The sequence below is a fragment of the Lichenostomus cassidix genome, chromosome 1Aa (genome assembly GCF_008360975.1).
Source record: "Lichenostomus cassidix isolate B80296 chromosome 1Aa, HeHo_3.0, whole genome shotgun sequence".
Taxonomy (NCBI): Eukaryota; Metazoa; Chordata; class Aves; order Passeriformes; family Meliphagidae; genus Lichenostomus; species Lichenostomus cassidix.
In genome coordinates this window covers 7,389,405-7,411,794 of record NC_139480.1, presented here as the reverse complement: position 1 = coordinate 7,411,794, position 22,390 = coordinate 7,389,405, and the positions used below count along the sequence as shown (strand labels likewise).

Genomic DNA, 22,390 nt, shown 5'->3' with positions numbered 1-22,390 from the left:
GAATGGCCACAAATACACTCAGAAACCAGGTTCATATGTTTGATAGCTGTATCTAATTCATGGCTCCTTGCAGGTGGTTATTATGAAGCCATTTTCAGTGTTTTAAACAAGATTGGCAATTTCCCACAAGCATTTATCCTGTCCCTGCAGCTCAGAGAAGCAGAAATGACAGCTGTGGCTCCAGTGCTGGGACAGGGGCATTGGTTTCCCCTGGCACTGCCACAGCCACTCCATTTGCACTATTTGCTGGTGCTCTATGTCCCTACGGAGGGACGTGGCTGGCACTGGACTTTCTGCTCATGTTGGACAGTGAATCACCACCATCCAGCCCTGAGAGAGAGCCAGGTTTGCCTGGGGAGTGGGCACTTTACCACAGGATAGTGGCTGCACTAATAAGCCCAGCAGTGAGAGCTCATAAAGGTTTCCCATCACGCTGAACACTGACTCTATTGACACGCTTTGTTCACAGCGAGCTGTGCAAAGTGGCTGTTTTGGTTTGCAGATGCAGAACATCCAGACTTATCTTCAAAGGTATCTGCAAAACCACCAGTTTTGACAGCGAGAAAGCCTGGCTACTACTGCTGCTTAAGTGCCAACATATGGATTTCAGGCACTAATTGCGTGCACCACGGCTTGATTAAATTGCTCCCTGGAGCTTTGCCAGAATAAATTATTTCACTTAGCAAAAGCTGGATCTGCACAGCAATTTTGAAGCTGTAGCACACATGCCAAGGCAACATGGAGCTACAGTGGAAGTGAGCCTCAGGTGGTTCAATCTCAGTGCACATAACTCTGGTTTACACTGTCCTCTACTACACTGAGTAGACTTAGTCTCAGCTCCTCTGCAGAACCTGCTACTTGTGCTATTATCATGTTAGTCTCTTAACCAGGATAACATTTTCAGAATCAAATGCTCAGATCAGCATGGAAATGGCTGGAAAAGGGGACAGTTCTGACATCAATTGCATCAGCTAAGTGCCTCAGACTTGAGCTTTTATGTAAAATTATTCCCTAATATAAGGATATTACAATATTCCAGAAAATCCCCACTTGAGAACTTCAAGAAGAGTGTCCTGATCTGAATTAATAACATACAACTTCACTGAACTCCATGAGCAGTCATAGTTCTCAGCGATGATTGGGTCACTATCCTTTTTGATTATTCAGACTTTCTCATATTTTTTAATTTTTAGTCCATGAAAAATCTGCCATCTGGACAGCTTTGTAATGAAGAGCATTACAGAAAACAGCTGTAAACACGAGAGCTTTCTTCTCCCCAGAGCACAGGAATCAGAATTGCAGCTGTTTGCAGGAACCCTAGAAGTATAGTGTCCTCCAAGGCTGAGGGCCCCTGTGTAAACTGGAAGAGTAGCTCCATGGATGCTTTTGCTGCCTAGACTAAAAGAAAAAAGAAAAAAAAAAAAGAGAAAAAGGAAAAAAGGAAAAAAACCACCAACTACAGAGAAGCTGCTATATTTGTTAGGAGCATCTTTCTGTGAGCTGAAGGTTTGTCTACACACTGAACAGCATTACTTGAGCTGCTGAAAATGGACTTCTTCTTTAGCCAGTTTGAGGGGGGAAATGCAGAATGATATGTGTGCATATCATCATTATGGTTTAGCACAAATAAAATAATTCCTGCTAGAATAAACTGAGACAAGAATAGCAATTCCAGCCCACACAGTTCTGCAAGAAATGTTCCAGAATAGCTACATGGAATACATTCTTGTTAGCAAACCAGAGTGCTCTTGTTGAGAGAGGACATGTGAACCAAACCAGGTGGAAATGTGGGCATGTAATCAAAGTTACAAAGCCACAGGGACTTAGCAATGCTCAAAGCATCCATTGTACCTTGGTGACAAAACCAGCATCTCTGCCCATCCTGTTGCTTTAAAGCTGTTCATTTACATCCCCACGATGCAAATTAAATCCCACAGCTCTAGAATAAGGCAGTTTAATGCCTGTTGCCATCTAGCAGGGAGGATAAGGGCACATCAGTTGCTTTCTGAGGGACAGTAACTTGTTCAGCAACAGCACTTCCAAGCCTTGGGCAAAACTCACTGGCAAAACTGCAGAGTGGTAGCTAAAGCTCAGGGTGCTCCTTCCAAGCACTATTGAAAAGGTTTTATTTTGGTTTAAACTAAAATAAGCCACTAACAAGGGGTTCATTTTGAGAAGGTGAACTTCAACACCTCAACAGCTACGAGTGATATGCTAGGACACTTGGTCTTTCCTGATGTTCCAGAAGGACAGGAGGACAAGGACCTCCTGAAGTCCTCAGTTCCATGTGGCTCAGGACTTGTGAAAGTCCCTGTACATGTAGGGCTGCCAGCAGAGTCTGGCCCAGATGGGATTGCACCAGTTTACAGGGAGGCACTGAACTGTAGCAGGTACTAGTTCAGTGTCTGCATTACAGAAAAGACAGAATCTAAATTTATAATATGCCAAGTCATACAGGTTGCTGAAAAGCAATAAAATTCTTCTGTTTTGTTTTGTTGGTTTTTTTTTAAACCAGACTGTCTAATTTTCTTCTGATGTCTGGGCCTTCAAAATTTGCCTGCTCAACAACACTTTTTTCAAAAAAGCCCTTTGCCTTTGAATTCTCACAGACAGTCTGTGGTCAAAGAAACATCTGGGGAAGATTAAAAAAATTAAATGATTGGGCAATTTTTAATAAGTTTCCTTTGGGAATCTCAAGTACACTATTGCAGGAATCTCAAGCACACTATTGCTTTTCAAATGGTTTCATCAGGCTGTGCTCCAATATTAGCTTCAAATTTAATTTACTGGACACAGCTTCTAGTCACCAATCTTCCCTTTGTCACTTAAGAAGCTATCATAGGAAAAAAAATGCCATAATCTCTCTTCATTTCTTTCCAGATCTGATCAGGTGTTGTACTTCTATGGGAGCAGCAGAGTAGATTTGGGGATATTTAAGCATCGGGCATAGCAACATATGAAGAAGACAAAAAAAAAGGCAGGACTTTGGACCACATAAATCAAACCAGAAGGGCACATAGACATTACTAAAAGTTTTTGTTATTTTTTAAAAACTGTAGGTCAACATGACATTAGATCAGTTGGGTAGAGCATGGTGCTAATAATGCCAAGGTCATGGGTTTGGTCCCCATATGGGCCTTTCACTTAAGAGTTGGATTAAATGATCCTTGTGGGTCACTTCCAGTTGAGACTATTCTGTGATTCTGTGCATCTGTGAATGTGTGATTCTGTGGTTCTGTGACAGTGTGCAACACTTCAAGAATACTAACATGCAACAAATGTACCATCTCAGCAAGTAAGAACGTCTAAGAAAGAAAGAGTTTAAATTAGTAAAATGTGGGGGAGGTGGGGACTTACCTTGAATGAGATTAGAAAGTTCTGCGAAAGGCCTGTACATTTGTGATATTTGCACAAAAGGGAAAGTTATGTCTTATTAGTGCATTTGGTTATCAAATACGAGTCTTGGAGAAGATGTATCCCACTATGAACAGCAAAGGCATGCAAATCGCCAGACCTTAATAAGGAACACAGTCTGAAACTGAAATATATTGTCCATTTGTGTCTAATTATCTGTTGGTTTAAACAGGCTCAATTTCACAAAAATAAAGGCCTGTTACAGTCCCAGCAGGACCCAGGGAATTAACTGGGCATCAGAACAGCTTTTGTGCATATGCTCAGTGCAATGCTCTCACTGGAGTTTGTTACCAACATCCTCTACCAACACCCTCAATCTGTGATTCTCAGAACATCTCTCATTAAAAAACACTGTCAATGCCTTTCCCTAAATATTTCTGTTGGGTTTTATAAATACCACTCTTTAATAATCTGTGCTGCCCCTTTTTCTCTAGGTGGCAAATTTGCTCAGACTCTTCCAGATCCCCCAGATAAGCTACGCCTCCACCAGCGCCAAGCTGAGCGACAAATCCCGCTACGATTATTTCGCACGGACAGTTCCCCCGGACTTCTACCAAGCAAAAGCCATGGCTGAAATCTTGAGGTATTTCAACTGGACTTACGTGTCAACAGTGGCTTCTGAAGGAGACTACGGGGAGACAGGGATCGAGGCCTTCGAGCAGGAAGCTCGCCTGCGCAACATCTGCATCGCCACCTCTGAGAAAGTGGGACGGTCCAACATCAGGAAATCTTATGATGGCGTGATCAAGGAGCTGCTCCAGAAACCCAATGCCAGGGTGGTGGTGCTCTTCATGCGAGGCGATGACTCCCGGGAGCTCATTGCAGCCGCCAACCGCTTCAATGTTTCCTTCACCTGGATCGCCAGCGACGGGTGGGGAGCGCAGGAGAGCATCGTCAAGGGCAACGAGCACATAGCGTCTGGGGCCATAACCCTGGAGCTTGCTTCCCATCCCGTTAAAGAGTTTGACAAGTACTTCCAAAGTCTCAGTCCTTACAACAACAGGCGCAACCCCTGGTTCAAGGACTTCTGGGAGCAAAAATTCCAGTGCAATCTGCAGAACCGGAAACCGCACAAAAAGGCCTGCGACAAGCACTTCACCATCAACAGTTCCAACTACGAGCAAGAGTCCAAGATCATGTTTGTGGTGAATGCTGTGTATGCAATGGCCCATGCCTTGCATAAAATGCAGAGGACTCTCTGCCCAAACACCACCAAACTCTGTGATGCCATGAAGCATCTGGATGGCAGGAAGCTGTACAAGGATTATCTCCTTAAAGTAAACTTTACAGGTAATAACTCCTCTTTTGGTACATACAGAATGGCACTGTAATTAATGAAATGTTCATCTGTCATGGTAACAGCAAGCCAAATTACTGGTAGCAACTATTTTCACAGTTTAGACCAGGATGGCACCCAGGCAAAGCCAATCCTGTCACAAGAAGGCAGAAAGGAGAAGGAAGAGGAGCCTGGTGAGAACCCTAAAAAAACAGCTTGATGGTTCTCCTGCTTCCAGCAGAAGGAACAGGTGAAGGTGGCAACAGCTGGTCTTGGCAATGTTGCATTCCATCCTCTAAAATTCCACACACCAACCCATTTAATTCACAGCCAGTTTGGGCATGTCTGAAAGCCAATGGTCCTTTCACCACCTGCTACACCAGGCAGCTGCCTGCAATTCCTATGCCAAGGCTTGGCCTCCTCTCCCTCGTTTTGCTATGAATTTACATAATTGTTGGACCATGGCCAAAGTCCTTGCAATAATAAAGTAATAATTCCTGTCATAGAACCAGATGTGCATAAAATATTTAAATATATGGGATAGTGCCATTACCTGTGTTACAGAACTTCAGGCTTAAATGACAAAGTGTAAAAAAGCTACATTAAACATGTGCAGGAGGCGTGGAGGAGGGTGGTCAACCTGGGAATGATATGAGCAAACTTCATGGGGACTGGCTGCACAGCACATGCCACCTCTGTGATTTTGCCATCACATATGGCTGAGTTTAGCTTTATTATTAATACTATGCCATAACAATATTACACCTCAGGAAAGGTAAATAGATCTACAGAGGAAACAAAGTGTAGAACATTCTGTCTTTCTGTTGTTACATGTCTAACTTTCTTCTGAAGCATTGAGGTTGAACCTGCATTTCTATGTATTATTAAACTGATATTCTCAGCTGACTGAGTTGATAGTAAGGAAACATCACGCTGTGTTTTGTGTGAGAACTAGCTCCAAGAGGAATTGAAGGATAAATGTGTATGATGCAGCATGCTCAATCTCAAGAGGCCTTCAATAATTGTACAATGCTAATAACACTGGAAACTATGTAAAATTGTCAAATTGGAGCTTGAACTCTCCCCTCCCTTAGAGGTCTTCTCAGCACTTGATTCAGATCATGTCTAGATACTACCAACCACATCCCTGATGCTCCTCTCACTCCCAGTGGGGAATGGCTGGTGTAGCCAAGTACTCAAATCAGAATGAAACAAACTTTTTGGGTCTAGATCTCTGGAAATTAAGAAGAATCCTTTCTCCTTCCCCTCCTCACAGCACTTAAAACATAGAAACTATTTTCTCACTTGCCTGCAGTTATCCTCAGAGGCACTTGAATGTCTTTAAATTGTTGAAATCAATTGGTTTTAGGAGGACAGCACTTCATGGGAGTTGGGTCCTGGAATACTGATCAGGAGGGAAGGCAGTGGTGTGCTTCTGTCTCTGCCAGGGAGATACTTCAGGAATGGAATAACCCACCCAAATGAATAGGCACTTCAATATCTTAAACTTCAATTATTTTAAAGACTTTTCTGACACTACAGGTATTTATTTTTATGGGCTTAAATGAAGACACTATTAATAGACCCCAGCTTTAACACTAAGCCACCTTAGTTCAAGTATAGGATTCTTAATCACTTTTCTAACATGCAGATATTTTTTAAACACTAGCATTTTCCCACTCAACATTTATATATAAAGTCAAAATGACCCCAACTGTCTTTGACCAAAACTTCAGGAATACCTTTGTTTGATTAGAGCAAGAAAAACTAATTTTAACTTTGACTGAAATCTCTTTTATACTTTTGTGTGTTGGAAGTTGAACTGCTCAAGCTGGAAAAAAAATTGAAGCCTGTAATTTTTCGGTTTTGAAAACAGAAGGCTCTTTTTTTAAACCAAATTAATTTGATTAAAAATCAGCATGAAAATCTTTGAAACTCTGAAGAGCTTTAGTTTCAGTTAATTTTCATTTCCAATTTAAAACATGAAGAAACCTGTCAAGTTCTTTTCCAATGGCTTTGTTCCATACATATTTTTACCAGCTTACAATATGATTTGCTCATCTGCTTTCTTTGTTATTAGTTCTTCCATTATAATGTTTTAATGTAAGCTATTTTTTAAGCAGGTGAGTGATTTTTTATGTAGCAAGTTATTCAGCAAATCTTCCATGTCTTCTTCCTTTCAGAAAGGTTTGAAAAATTAATACATATGAGAGATTTTAATACATTTAAGTCTTGTCATTGATTTCTGTGGAACCAAGAGTTATCCTTTTCTCTTTCCTGGCTGAAGAAGGTCTTTGGGTGTGTTGATAATGCAATATGAGGACCTTGTTGCATGGTGCATTTGATCAACGACACTCCCGTTTTCACCTCCAAACCTGAGAACGTTTCCCCAGTGCAGAGAGAGTGTGGCATGGAAGTTACCAGCCCAGCAGGTACACTGCTACCAAGTCAGGTTGTGGATTTTCTCTCTTCTTCAGCCTGGGTAGCAATCCACACTCACCACAAGGAAGCAGGCAAGAAACAGAACAGTGATTACCATATTTGCAGACACACAAGCAGCTATTTAAGCAATGCCTCCTCCTCTGAAACGCAGGGGTCCACATAGATAAGCCCTGCATGCATAAACCCTCAGGTTTCCATGGAAGAAATCTAGCAAATGGCCCTGAATGTATTGTCCCAGGTTCCTGGAACATGGTGTATTTCACACATGCCACTCTGAGTAAACGATCGGGTGCATTTCCATGACTGGTGTGGGACGGAGCAATTTTAGACATTTACCCTTCACACTCAAATTAGTTTTGATTAGTCTTTGATTACAGTTAATGGAGGGGATCAGCACTTACAGAGTGTGCTCCAGACCATGCGAGGTATGATTTGCCCCTACATCTCTTGCTACTGACTACAGATGGAGCATAGAGTGATTAAGGTTTATTTTCACTTGCCATTTAGCTGAAAGCCTGAAGTGAGACTCTCAGGCACAGCAATAATGTGCTCTGCAAGGAAATACTCAGGGACCAGCTAACAGCAGGGCTTTTGCAGGATACTGGCCAGGATTTGTGCACCCTCGTTCTGCCACTGCTGCCGGCATGCTGTGTGACAGGTATTTCACTAGTATTTCTGGGTTCCTACTTATTTCTCCTTTTTCATTAAATTGAAATAACTCCACAGAACTTCAGTGTGGCGCAAAGACGTGGTGAGATTTCATTCCCTATTGTCTGTGAGATGCACCAAGCACATAATTTTCTTGCAAGTCAGTAAGTCATATATAACAAACGTCGTGATATCCTGAATCTTTTCAGGAAAGGAAAAAAGAGACACCTGTGCCTAATTCCAGCTTCCCGCAGCAGGATGTGAGAATGCAAAGCCCAGCCCCTAGATAAATGCACTCACTCTATTTCAGTGCTTGTTTGGCCTTTCGAAGAGATATAGGCTGGTTCATCTTCTTGATCTTCCCATCCTCTGCGTTCCCTCCTGAGGGCACAAGTGCAGCACTTGATGTTCTGAGTCGTGATGGTTTTCTGCTGATAAAGAGATGCTGGTTCAAGAGGCTGTTAACTTGTATTACCAGAACAACAAAGAAGTGCTGAACAAAAGTAAAGGTCTCCATGGGAGAAAGCACAGAGTAAACTCAACTCCTCATCATACCCAGCCATTGCCTGGTGAAGGGCAGCATACAGAGAGACTCCTGGGAGGGCTTTGAATCCAAGGGTGAATCCACATATTCAGAAGCCTTGCTGCCTCACAAGGGTGCAGGGGACAGTGCAGCAAACAGCTTTGCTGGCTGTTTTAGTTTATTTAAGCCACAAGGACAACACAGAATAGCAGTGTTGTCATTGCCCACAGCACTTCTGCAAGCCTCACATGTGACGAGTGCCAGGACAGTGTGAGAGGAGTGTCCATCACTTGGGATAAAAAAGTGGCAGGGTCCAGTACAGCTGTACCCTACATGTGCTGCCTGGTGTAACTGCTCTTCCAGGACATTGGACTGGAGGTGAGGAAGGGCAGGAATGACACTGAAGGACCAGCAGTAGCTCCATCTGGCCCAGGGTTGCTTATCTGGCTGTGCATGATCACAGCCTTGTTACCCACGAGTGTGGGGCTGGGCTCCAGCTTTTCCCACTGCAATTAGCAAGGCCAAGGGTATAACAGGACTAACTCTATCCCAAGTGTAGTGTGGGAGCATATGTGGGTAGAGGGGGGTAGATTTTGGGATGCATGCATGTCCACTTGTCTTATGCAGCTTTCTGAATCTCCACAGCTAATGGTTGGAGGAATTTGGTTAAAGTAGACCTGGAAAAAAATCATAAAAAATTTTAGACAATGCATATTTCAAGTACTTGGTGTCTTTTCCTACCCCTTTCTTCCTTCTGAGTAACAGGAATCATTGTCATGTCCCTTTCTGTCTTGTGTTCAGAAATCCATCCCTTCTACAGCAAAGCCTGTGTCATCAGACTAGCTTATCCTGGGCAAATCCCCTCCCATGGCTAACAAGAATGGCTACTCCAAATGAGAAAAGGGTTTTAAGTCAGGTCTGATTTGTCCCCTGTCCTCCATTGGACTTTATGACAAAACTTCTATTCTTACCTGGTCTTACATTTCCATGTGGTTTGTTTTTTTCTTTTATTCCTCCTCACTCTGCCCCAGTCAACACTCAAATAATATGAGGCAGAAACACAAATTTACCTTCTCATTTATTGTTGAACACCGGTGACTTCTGTTGTGGGAACACAATTTCACAGACCATTTCCATCTTAACTGTTCCATCCAAGTAAGAAAGGGCTTAAGAGTCATGGTCTGCAACAAGCAGATGTCACATTACTTGTGAGCACAGCAGCATTGCAGGGGCCCTGCTCTGGGATTTAGCCATAAACAGCTCCTGTTAAAAGTACACTTCAAAACTCAATGCTGAGCCAGGCTGCATGGAGCACAGACCAAAAGAATGCTGCATTTGCTATCACAAATTACAGCTGCAGAAACTTCAGAGGCCAGCTATGAGTTTACAGCAGGGAGTACCTGTGCAGGGTAAAGCTGGAGCTCAAAGGCCAGGCTCTGCAGCAGATGGCCCTGCTACTCTGGCATCTCACCCAAGGAGCTCCTTCTCATCAGGTCAGACCCCCCTTGCCTTCAGCACTCAGTCAGCAGTGAGGTCCTCCCGGTCTTCCTTGAAGCTTATGTGTAAAATAAACCAAAAGGTACTTTCAGATACATTGTTAATCATAAAAGTTGTAAAAATGTAATATATGATGGATTTGTAGCGAATAAAAGCAAGGAAAACGTAGAGTGAATTCCCCAAGATACTAATTAAAAACAAACATAAAAAAGATGTCTATGATTTATAGGAAAAAATTACTGCCTTTTCCTTGGACCACAAACGTGTCATACCATTTAAAACCTTGCAAGCAGCTAAGGGACAGTCTCTGAAAGCCCACTTGAGACTTGCTGTTTCAGAGAAGAGGAACACTTGAAGCTGCACAGTATTTTCCTATCTTCTCTCTGTATTAGACTCACATTGGTGTAAACACACAGAGAGCTGCAGAGAGATTTTGATGGCCTGGTAATCCTGATGGCCTCATCTACTTTCTCCTTCCTCCTCTCTTTACAGACCTCATAGGATCTGCTGTCCTTGTCCTTTGGGCAAATTTACCCTCCAAGGGTAAATAAGCTAATCTCTACTTAGTCCTCCTGAAAATTTTAGTATGTGTGTATATTAAAATCTTTATGTACTTTGTTTATATATATATGTACATTTATGTAGATATTTAATTGTGTATGCTATAGATTCATAATATATAAAATTATAAAGAGTAAAGCAGGTTGGAAGGGTACTTGGGAGGTTTCTAATCTAACCTCCTGCTGAAAGGAAAGACAACTGTACAATCAGACCAATGTGCTGAGGACTCCACAGATGTAAACTGGTTGAAATTAAATATTACAGAACCTTTGTAACCACTAGTTTAGGTTTGAGGTATCATGATGGCAAGCAACTGGTCTGCACTGTGGATGTGTTGTGTGTCACTCACTACACCCTCTGAATTGGATACCTGGGCTGGCAGCAGGACACAGGCATAGTCCTCTCCAGGGCACATGTTCCAAATAAAATATCCATTAAAACTTCTCTTGACATGATGGCAGGTCAGTGACCTACCTGATAATGGCTATCAAGCTAGATACCACCATAAAAAAGCTGCTGTTTCAAGCTTTCCTTTGGCACTAATTCACAGTAATTAGCCGGAGTGAGCAGGAGCAGATGTTGAATTGTGTTTTTACCCCTTGAGATGAGCTCCAGCAGCTGAGGCCAAGGTGTGCTGGGCCATTGCTCCCCACCTAACACAGGAGCAAGGTACTTCTGCCTGCTGCCACCACTGCCTGCCTGACCTGGGCTCTGAGCTCCCATGGACAGAAAGATGGGAAATGCAGCAGTAGCAGGACACAGAGCAGAAACAGCATTTCTTCTCAGGAAGTCTCTGGAGCTATGTTGCCTTTGGCCTTTACCCAGCTGGGTGCCATTCCTAGAAAGCCTGCAGAAACGACAGGCCAGCAACAGCCCCAAACCTGTTATAGGGGCATATTTAGGGGAAAGTACTTGGCATCCCTAAAATGGCAACTAGATCTCTACCTCAGTTTCCTCTACTAGAATATTTAAACAACCTACCACTTCAGCTGAGCTATGAAATACTGAATATAAAATTATATAGTCTATGCCTTGTATGTAATTTATAGTCAGCTGCTTATATCCTATTAATAACGTAGCCTTTAGGCATCCATAAATCTCTGGATTTCGCAGCATCCATGTGAGTGTGTAAATGAGGATGAGATTAGACACCCTGTGTTTGTGGAGAAACACATGACTGACAAACTGAGCAATGATTTTCTTTCAGATCACATATTTGAGAGACAGAAGGCTTGGTAACCTAATTTCTCTAAATCACAGACTCCTGTGTTTGCCTGCTGCTTGTTTTATAATAGTTATTATTTTATCTTTTGTTTTGCTGGCAAATGATATGTGAATCCCAAATACCAAGGGTCTGTACATTCCAAGTCCTCAGAGGAGCAGGAAGTCTTGTACAACATTTTCATCCCCCAAAATACACACATTCTCTTTCCCAGTCCCACTGGGTTTTACAGTAGGGGGGCAACTCAGGACATACCATAGATTATATTCTTAGTCTTCATGCAGATTTACCTGTGAGAAACGTTCACACCTAAGTGAAGAGATCTCAAGTCTGCTTCTTTCTTCTTGTGAATTTGAAGGAAAAGATATCAGGTGAGAGAGAAGAGTTTGGTTTGGGATTCCTATCCCTTGCATTTTAGTATCTAATTTGGTTCTGAAAAGCCCATGGAAAGACCAGATCCTTCTCTACCAGCTGCTACAGAAGAGCACTTCAGCACTTCCATGGCTAATGTTATTAGTCTCACTTGCATGCTGAGATACTACATTAGGGTCTGACAAAGGCAAAGGCTTTGCTCAGAATGTGACCACAGAAGTGTTCATGAGGATGAGGACAAGGACATGAGAAGGAGATTCCATTTCACTCTTTTGAGTAATCCAGGTGTGTCCAGGACTTCCAGTGAGTCTCCAAGAAAATTCATCTTTTCAAAAGGTGATGAAGAAAACTACAGAAAGTCACAAATCCAGATGTCAAATCCCAAAGACAACTAAATGTTATGTTATTTTTTAAAAATCTATATCCTTGCTGGCAGCTAATAATTATGCTACAAAAGCAGAAGTGAAAGCATAATCTGTAGAAAAGTATCTTTTCTTCTGAAATAACCTTAACTTCATGACATTCCTGGAAGACACATTTTCTTCACCCAGCAGAGCACAGTGCAAAGATATTCCCAGGCTAACAGTGGCTAAATGGGAACAGGGAACAGAGGAGTACAGCTGCATTAGTGTGACACTGACACTCAGCCCAGCCTGGTGCTGCAATCTAGACATGAATCATGGTCTGAATCCTACATCTCTTCCATGGAGCAAGTTTGCAACAAACCTATCCCAAGCTGATTGCTGTATTTGTACTTGTTAGACTGCAGCCCAGATGAGCATATGAACCTATTTGAGTTTTCTGCAAAGCCTGAATTATTCCCTTCAATTTGTCTTGTCTGTTTCTGATTCCCAGTGTAGAAAAAAAGGTAAAAAACCCACTCAGTGATTCAGAGCTGTTTCTCTATGAAAAGGGAGAAAGAAACCCAAACTCAAAACAGCCAATGTTTACATTTTCCACTAACATATTTTTCCCAAAATTTTTCCCATTTTTTCAAAAAGCAGTCACCTCTACATCTTAATGGAGCAGAAACTCCTTTTACATATGCATGCTCTTCACAAAATGACCTTCTACACAACTCCCATCAACTGTAAACTGGATGGACCAGGCAGACAAATGTGTGTTACTTTCTTTCCTTTCCACATTTGTCAGAGCCAAGTTTCTAAACACCTCTAAAAGCATCTCAGAGAATGTCTTCCTTGGCATCCCTGCAATATTTATGGTTATTTAGTTAGCAGATATAGAATATAATGTAAAAATATATTTCATTGCTGTTATCTGGATGAGTCATTTCCTTTTGTTTCCTTCTTCCTGTCATGAAAGTTTGTTTGTCTGAGCATATACCAAATGAAGACAAAGAATACTAAAATTCAAGGCAAGGGGGGAAAGACCCATATTCATGCCCAGAGGTATCAGAAGCAGAGAAACTTCTAACAGAAATGTCCATGAAATCCTAGCTGGAGCATGGCTACCAGAGCAATCCTTTGATTTGCTCTCTTGCTTTTTCTCCATCCATTGGCTGCTCACCTGCTCACTGTTGGGAATGAAAAAGGGTTCAGCACCAGAGAGTACCATGTCTCCAAATATAAATCCTTAATCTTACGGCATGTATTTTATAAAGAAATTACCAAGACCGGTAAGTTGGGATGTAGGGTCTCCACACAAAACTCACTCTTTCTTGCAGGCATGTGAAGAGCAGCTCAGGGCCAGAAGCAGTGGGGATGGGAATGGTGGTTGCAAACACCCAGTAGATGGAAAGCAGAGGTTATTGCACCTCACACTCTAAAAGCCTCTGCTCCCTCAGTCTTGTGTCTGCATTTCATCTACTACAGTTTTGTTTTTCTTGTTCAAGCTCATCTTTCTACTTGGCAATATATGAATCATCTCATCTCTTCTAGACTAATGACACATATATATCCAGCACATTTCTCACAAAAGAAATTCAAGACAATTTCTGAAGGCTGAGAGATATTCACTTTTTAAATGTTTATCTGCAATTGTTCCTCATTTCAATGGAGGTTTCATGCAGTGCATTTTTCTACTTACTGCTATGCACAGATTCCAGACAATTTGATGGAATAAACTAATGCAACAATTCCTTTATACATATGAAATATTTACCAGTTCTGTGGCTGAAATATGAGGCTCAGCTCAGGAAACACCATGGTTTTATTCAGGGAAGGAATTGTGTTGTGCTCAGAGGAAACAGGGAAACTTGTGTGAGAAAGCTGAGGGAAGCACAGCCTTGAACAGAGTCCTCACACAATGTATGTGCCACAGAAATCCTATGTAACTCTCCAGCTGAGAGAATATGGATTTTCAGGGTGGAATGTGATTCCCACAGGCTACATCTGATATCACTTTGATTCTATGACTGAGTATTAACCACATTGTTGTATGGATTGGAAAACACACAGAGAGGCATGAACATACACATTCACAAGAGCACTCACTGTTCTTTAAAATTTTAATTTACTTAAACCCAATTCTATAAAAAAAGATAATAGTTGATGTGGGATTGTTGAGTTTACATTTGTAAAAAGGGAACAGCAAATCCACAAGCAGTGGTCTTTCCACACTGAAGGGAAGGGAGAACCTCCTGGTGTTTAGGCAGCAACACTGATGAGTTCCAGCGTCCACAATCAGGGGACAGTCCCAGTTCCTTTTTTTTGCAGAGGCTGTTACTGGCCTTGTACCTCCTTGTTACTGCTTTTATTTTGTCACCATTCACAGGATGCTTTGCATGTGCGGAAAACACACTCTTCTTTCTCCTAATTATGCCCTAAAAACAATCCTCCCTTCTTCCCAAGGTGGAATTTGTGTAGTGATCAGTAGCTGACTGTGTGTAGCTCTAGAGCCTCAAGCATCTGCCTGTGCTTCTGCTACAGAACTGTCCTTCTCTCTTCCAGTGGGAACACTTTCTCTGTGGCTCTAACTTTTACAATAGCTCTTAAATTTGCCCCAAAACACTAGGACATGCCTGATCATATGCAGAAATTTGTGGGGTGGGATTGCTGGACTCTTGTAGCCTAAGCAGCAATGATGTCATTGTCTAACAGCAAAAGGTTGTGCTCTTGTGGTTCCTGCCCTTGACATAAATAATACACCATGTACCCCTATAAATAAATTTTACCTGTGGTTTCTGCAAAAGTAGAACTTTTCCATGACATTTCTCTATTGCCTGATGAATGGAGCAGCTGATCACTGTGAGCTCCAAGTGATCAGCTTTGTGTCAAAGATTGGCCTGCTGTACCAGGATAAGTCTCCACCAGACAGTGGCTGATAAACTGTATGAAACTCCTATTGGGAATAGTGAAAACTGAAAATGTGCTGAAAAAGTTTGTTAAACTTTCTCTATTACATTTGCACATCCATTTGAATAAATAGCTAATGGCTAGTTAATGCTCCAGTAACTGAAAGAATAAAAAGCCCATCTTTAAAGGCTCTTTGGAGAAGAAATTATCTCAAGTCAGAGGAAGGTTTGAGGCAGTGCTGTTAATGTCTTTTCTAGATCTCTGAAACATTTTATCAGTCTAAGCCCATCAATGTGTCTCTGCTTCCACCATAAAACAGGCAAATAAATCAACATTTTCATTTTACATTTTCCCCTGAGGTCCAGTGATTGCTGTTGCTGAACTGATTCAGTGGAGCAAAGCATTAACAAAAATGATTCTGTTCTTTCAGCTTTATCTTTTATTCCCGAGAACAGAAGAATTTGCAAGAATAATAGGACGTGCAGGTTGCATGTTGTAGTGTAACACATGGCAATGAACACTGATGATGTTGGGAGAGGCAATGTGCCACCTCTGCAGCTGGTGTGTGATGTGCAAGAATAACCTGAAAAGCCAAGAGTTATCCTTTATCTCACTGTCTTTTGACTGAAATTCATTGTTGTCTGAAGTCCACTTTCACCTCTCTGGCTGACTCAGCATTTGGTGAGCTGAGATGGATTCAGTTGAATAGTGAATTAATTTGCAATTTCAGTAGATATGCATTTCCAGACCCCACCTTATTACATGGAAATGAGTAAAGATAAAATCCAGACTCATACCTCTGGAAAGGAAGATGAGCACATATAATGTGTGTGGTGGGCCTTACTGAAAACATTAGTTTGATTTCTCCATCAGTGGCCCAAAGTGAAGTCACAGAGCTTTCATGTATTCTTTGACACACTTTGGAGTATCACTGGAGAACTATTGATGGGGGAACTTACCTACTTTCCTGATGGCAACTTGTGTTAGCTAGAACCCACCTTTGGAGGTGCCAAATTCTCTCCACTGACTACAGGAGCTCTGTGAGAAAACTGCACTCCCAATATAGACACTCTAATTAAACTCATGTTCAAGAAATACAGGTCACTTTTTTTCATTCATGCATTATATTCCTAGAAAAAAATTATCCACTCCAGAATCTTACACCATGTGATGTGTGAAACATTTGCATTTCCAGCTGAACTCCAATTCTTCTTTGTCCTCCACCAGCATTATGTCAGATGTGCCAAATGCTGTAACTGAGCTACTTAATGTGTCTGAGCATAAAGGTTCCTGTGTTTCACCGTGGTAATGTCTCTTAATTCCAGCTCTGAGGCATTCTACAGCTCCTTTTTTTTCCACAAAATGTTCAATAAATTTGAGCTTCAATTATTTCAAATACATGCTCTCCTTAGAATTCAGTACTTAGCGTTTTATTTTCCTACTGCAAATACAATTTCATTTTGCAAATTACCTCATTATTAGCAATTTGTAAGGTGATTGCTGAGAGTTTTCAGTAGCTTCTTAACAAAAATAATAGCATAGAGTCATAAGATTTGTAGGAAGAGGCAATACCTTTATTAGACTGCCCACATATCTGGAAAAACAGAAGCTTTTGGCATAACATCTCTTTGTCATATCTTGTCTTGCATCTTGATCAGACCTTGTGCTTCTGAACTCTGTACTTTGAAAGAAGCGAACAAAAAGCTTTCAGCAATTACTCTGTAAATGGATAGTAATGAGGCTGCTTGCAAAGGGAAATTGTGTTTCCAGCAGGAAATAAAAACCTGATATACTAAACTCGAGCAGAGCTGTTCCTTCAAAATAAGTGAAGGTCAAATTTATTGAGCAATGTTTCTGATGACCTGATGGAGTGACCTGGGGCCTGAAAGCTTGTGCACTTCTTCCATCTATAAGTCTAATAAGAAATACTGCCTTTCTTAGGCACTTGAAATTTCTTGCATCTTGGACTGTCACAGCTACAATATTACTACTACTAAATAATGGCAATGCAGTATAAGTAATTAATCTATGTCAGTCCACCTGATTTGGGAGTATCTTCATATCAAGTCAATTAGGAAATAACAGCCAGAGGGTCTATTTCATGGTTCATTTGCTTCTGATCTCTAAGGGCAAACCATCTAACTAAATTATTCAGAGCTGTGTCTGGAAACACCTCTCTAATCCTCAAGTCCCCACAGAGGAGAGAATGTTTTAACCAACTTCCTTTAATATCTTAATAACTAAATCTATTCATATTTCCTTCAGGCTGACAAAGAAGGACAAAAATATTATTAGGTATTTAACACTTCCTTAGACAGCTACGTATGCAGTCTGGGGGTGGAATTAGCACATCATGGAGCAGTGCCTCCCAAAAGAGAAAGATTCATACCCCTGTGATAGAACCATGTCCCTAATTTAGTCCAAAAGTAAATTTTAGCAAAATTAAAACACAGCTTCAATCTCTTTCAGCTGCACCTTGGATGTAGTGGGAAGAGAAGGGTAAAAGGCACGTGGCACCAGTTCCCAGCTCTGAGCTTAAATGGGAGCATCCCTCACCCAAAAGTTCAAATTGGACACAGGGTACCCATAACCACTGAACTGCCAGAAAGCCCCAACCAAAACATAAAGCTCTGGCAGCAACATTAGTGTTCAGCAACTGACAGAGAACTCAACAACTAACTCAAATTTTCCTCAGAACAAAACATTTCAGGAGCTACCAAAGGCCAGCCCAGAACGTAGAGTTCCAGCTCCTGAGCTTATGTGTTGTCACCCTCAACAGTGGCCATAATTCTTCATAATGGGAATGGGTTCTCCTTGCTTCTGTGTACAAAAGAGCAAGTTGGCCTGAGGGAGGAGTTAAGCAGTTTGAAGTCATGGTTTAATTTCCTTTGTAATTGCAAGTTGATTGCTGGTATGAATTACATTGCATGTGTTTTGCCTCTTGTACCAACCATTTCTTTAAGTGGATAAACTTAAATTAAAAGGATGGCATCAGTTGAAATGCATTTCTATGTTGGAATATCATGAATTATTTATATTAATTAGCAGCCTAGTAGACTTATTTTAAAAACCAAGAAAAACACCTTGGATGCTTTTCCATGAGTGTCTGTTTTATTTTAAAGTTGGACTAAAACAGCCTTAACAAAAAAGCTCCAAGAAATATTCTTAATTTCAGGGGAGATGATTTGTATTTTTAAGGAGAAATATAATGCCTGCAGAATTTTTACATGGTTTTTTTACTTTCCATGTCTCAAAATCCAAATGCTTTAAGAAAGAAGAAATCCTTTTTTTAATTCCTTAGCTTTTCTTTATAAAAATAAGGGCAATTTCACAGTTTCCTTGATGTTGGTTTGTAACTTAGCATCTAGTTCCTTTTACTCTGAGTCCTAAAGACCACACATATGCCCAAGAGCCACACAAGCAAGAGGACAACACATACCTGGAAATGTAAAACATTATGCTTGAGGCAAGCATTTCACAGGAAAGGTAGCTTGGGAGTTCTCTGCTCAGCCAGGCTGAGGATAATGAGGATAATGACAAGCTGAAGGAATTATTCTAGTTTTTCAGACCTTTCTTAGCTTGTTTTGCTGATGTTCCCAGGCTGTTCTGTCTGATAGCCCCCACAGCCTGTGCAGACAGCTTGCAAGAGACATCTGCTTGCAGGTGCACTGTGGAGAGTTGGATGTGTTGCTACTTTTTGGCACTCCAGCTGTGAGGCTTCCTGTTCCAGATGTTGGTGCCATTCATCTCACTTGACTTCAGGTACATTCATAGTGGGTGTATTTCAGATAGTCACACTCATGGTGGTCAACAGGAAAAGAACAGTTTGGCTGAGCTATTCTGGATACCCCTCTAAAGGGAACCCTAGAAATAATCATTCTCTCTTGTAGGACACAAGCTTGGGATAACTAATTTGTCCACAGATATCCATGTAATGGAACTTTGCAATGAGGCCTGGGGAAAACATTTCTGTCTCTGACCCCAGCAGATGTTGGGGAGGTCTATGACAGGTATTAAAATTCTCTACAGCAATTTTCTTACCTAAGAGAGAAACCACAGACCTGAATGGAAAATCTGTAGATATAGATAGGAAAATTACATTTTTAGGGACTAATCTGTCTAATTTGTCTCACTCATTGCTTAAATAAAAAGAAGGAATGCTGTATATGACTCAAACACATCCAGTCACAGTGGTGCAGAGGTTAAAAGTGACTGCTTGTCTCTGAGAAAACTAATATTTTATTAATTGTGGAGATGTATAATCTAGTGACATTTCACTCTGATCTTTCCCTACGCTAACTTTTAAATTGCCAAATTTCAACGTGCCTCCTGTCAATCAGGTATGAAACCAGCTGTGCTGTGCTGTGCTGAGGCAGAAAGAGGAGTGGGTGCATCAGGTCTCTGTTGCTTGGTCTGAATATTCAGCCAAGCAGAAATAAGTCACTTTGACCTCAACAAGCCATATCTAGCCAAAAATAAAAGAGAATGAAAAGATATGTGCATTCTCAGGGTCTTTTCTAATACTTTTCAAGATAAGGCATCATAGACACAGATGAGCCTGTTGGACAAACACACCATATCCTGTTATATTATTATCTAGATTCTTCCTTAATGTGTTTTAAAAAGGCATTGCCCTGGATATGTAACAGGAAGAGTAGGGGGGATTAAAAAATAACTATGTTTTTCTGTTACATAAAAAAATGTCTTGTTTTTCAGTCTTAAATCAGAAGTTCTGAGTTTTTGCAGCACCATCTAGTGAGACTAAGGAGTTTGTACTAAATTTTTCAGAAACTCCAGCCCATTCCCTCTTTACATTTCCATTTCTATTCAATCATGATCTCCTCATAGTCTTTGGGGCCAACAAGTTGTGGAAGAAGGTACCTTCAGTGCATGCAATAGTCCTTTTTACATCTCTTTCTGAGCCACATTAAATATCCCAGCTTTGCCAACTGCCAAGCTGAAAAACTGCAGTGCTTTCATCAAGCCTTGATATTAATGAATTTCCTCCTAGCTAGTGAGCTCTGCCTCTGTGATCTGCACCTTGTTTTGAAAGAATAAACTCTGCAAACAAAGAACAGATGTGTGTTTTAATGGACATGAAGAAAGGTCTCAGATGTAGATGATATCAATCATCATTCCTACCAGGAAGTGTTACTGAGGATGTTTTCTATAGGATAACATCTACACACTCAGGTCTGTGCCAGACACACGCAAGACTCTATGCAAAATATCCTTCCTGGCCCAAAGATGTTGCTGACAAAAAAAAACCCGGTCTGATTCCAAGCCACTTAAGATGACATGCACTTTTCCTAGGCTGCTCAGCCTCTTAAAAGTCTCCCAGTGCCAAATTAGGATGAAAATTGCTTTGTTTTCCTCATCTACTCATTCCTCGTTAAAAAATCCTGAAGTATTTTTCACCTAACTGAGGCAATGTGCAAAATTAGAAGCATTTAAATATATTTCTCACACCACCTCTTCAAATAAATTTTTTGCCCAAAAATAAAATAAATCTCCCCTTCAGAACTTTCTTTCTGAAACTTTTCATGTCATCAAGAGCTGTACATTGCTGACACCAAAAATAATAAAGATTTCTAAATGAAAGCAACTCACCTATTTCTAACAGCAGATAAGCACATTTTTGCAACAGACTGTTGGAAAAATTGATCCCATTTAGGAAGATAGAAACAAATGACATAATTCACTACATAAAACTATGATGTTATTTTATGCTCTTATCTGTATCTGCTACTAAAACAGTCATAAATCTACAGTCATTCCTCTCTTATCTGAAGCTGAAGGAGTTTGTCCTCCACTTGCACAATGGCATCCCCTCTTCCAATAGGATTTCTCCAGGGAACTGACAGAGGTGGGCTGCCTGCACCAGGGCTCCAAAGATTTCTGTCTTCTTCCCTCCTGCTCTCATCAATGGCACTGCTGTTGCACCTTCCTAGCTGAGCTGCTGCAAGCTGGAGCACAAAGCATCACCGGTTTATCTTTCAGTCACTTTTAATTATCTCTTATTTTCCTTGATAACTTGTTTTACAAAATTTGTCTTGTATAACTGCTTCACACAGGGCTAATTAATTTCATTAAGTGCAAGGGAAGGAGAAGATTCAAAGGCTCTGTTCAAAAGAGGCAAAGTTTGTATTGTCCCTCAGCCTCTTTGCTAGCAGCTGAGTAGATCCAGAGACTCTTGTCTGTCCTCTCCCTGGGGATGAATGTAAAACAGCTGAGCTACAACTCTGAAATAGACCTGCCAGAAATACCTGCTATAAAGATTGGAGGTTTCCTCTCAAAACTGAAATATAACTGGAAAAAAAAAACTTCCAGAGTGATTTATGACAGTCTGACATCAATTCTGGGAAAACCAATTCAGAAAAACTGTTATTTTTACTCTAAAATGTAAGGTCCTGCTTTCTTGTGATAAGCATCTTTCTTGCCTATAAGCATCTTGATTTTATGATTGTTATTACATCATATTTTGTTAAAACATTACTTTTTGGAAGTGATCCTACAGGATCTAGAACAGGTTGATAAATGATACGTTAAAATGCCTTAGTGATTTTATATATAATCAGTGGGTATATTAATTGCTGCCACCCAGTGGGCTAATTTGTAGGCTTTGGCTCACCATACTATAATTTAATACATCATTGTTTGGTTAAATGATTTCATCCTTTCCATCTGAAAGAGGGTGATTTATTTTCCGCTATCAGCAGCCACTAAAAATGAATGTTTCAAGCTACAAGCTTTGGTTTAACTTAGAACATATTGTCCTACAAAAATCTTTTGTTTCTGCTTGTAGCGTGGGCACAGCCCTGTGGAAGGCAATTATACATGAGCTTCAAGCAAACTCTGGGTGAGATTACCTGCTTTGCCTTCTGGACTTACCTGCAAAGTCTAAGGAAAATGCTTTGCTCTATTTAGATGACAAATATTCTATCAGAACTTCTATAAGAAGTTGTTAAACACGTTACACCTTGAAAAGTGCTGGTGTTTCAGACCCACAGGCAACTTGCACTGGGGCACTTTGTACCCTTCAAGTTATGCACTAGGCAGAAGATGTCAAACAACCAGTTTGGAGTTTGTCTTTCTTGTCTGCAGCTCAAAAGCTCTCAGCCCACCTCAGGAGCTGGCCTGGATAACACTGGAGTGAATAAACTGGCTCTTAAAGCTGGGCT

The 22,390-nt window shown here is 41.0% G+C and overlaps 1 protein-coding gene across 4 annotated transcripts in view; it reads left to right on the top strand.

Annotated features, from left to right (window-relative positions):
* GRM3 (glutamate metabotropic receptor 3) overlaps positions 1–22,390 on the top strand; it is a 102,226-nt gene that overhangs the window by 66,880 nt on the left and 12,956 nt on the right. For all 4 annotated transcript variants that reach the window (XM_085083233.1, XM_085083241.1, XM_085083249.1 and 1 more), the window contains one exon: positions 3,849–4,704. In XM_085083233.1, coding sequence (XP_084939359.1) covers positions 3,849–4,704 — 856 coding nt within the window. The remainder of the gene's footprint in view (positions 1–3,848; positions 4,705–22,390) is intronic.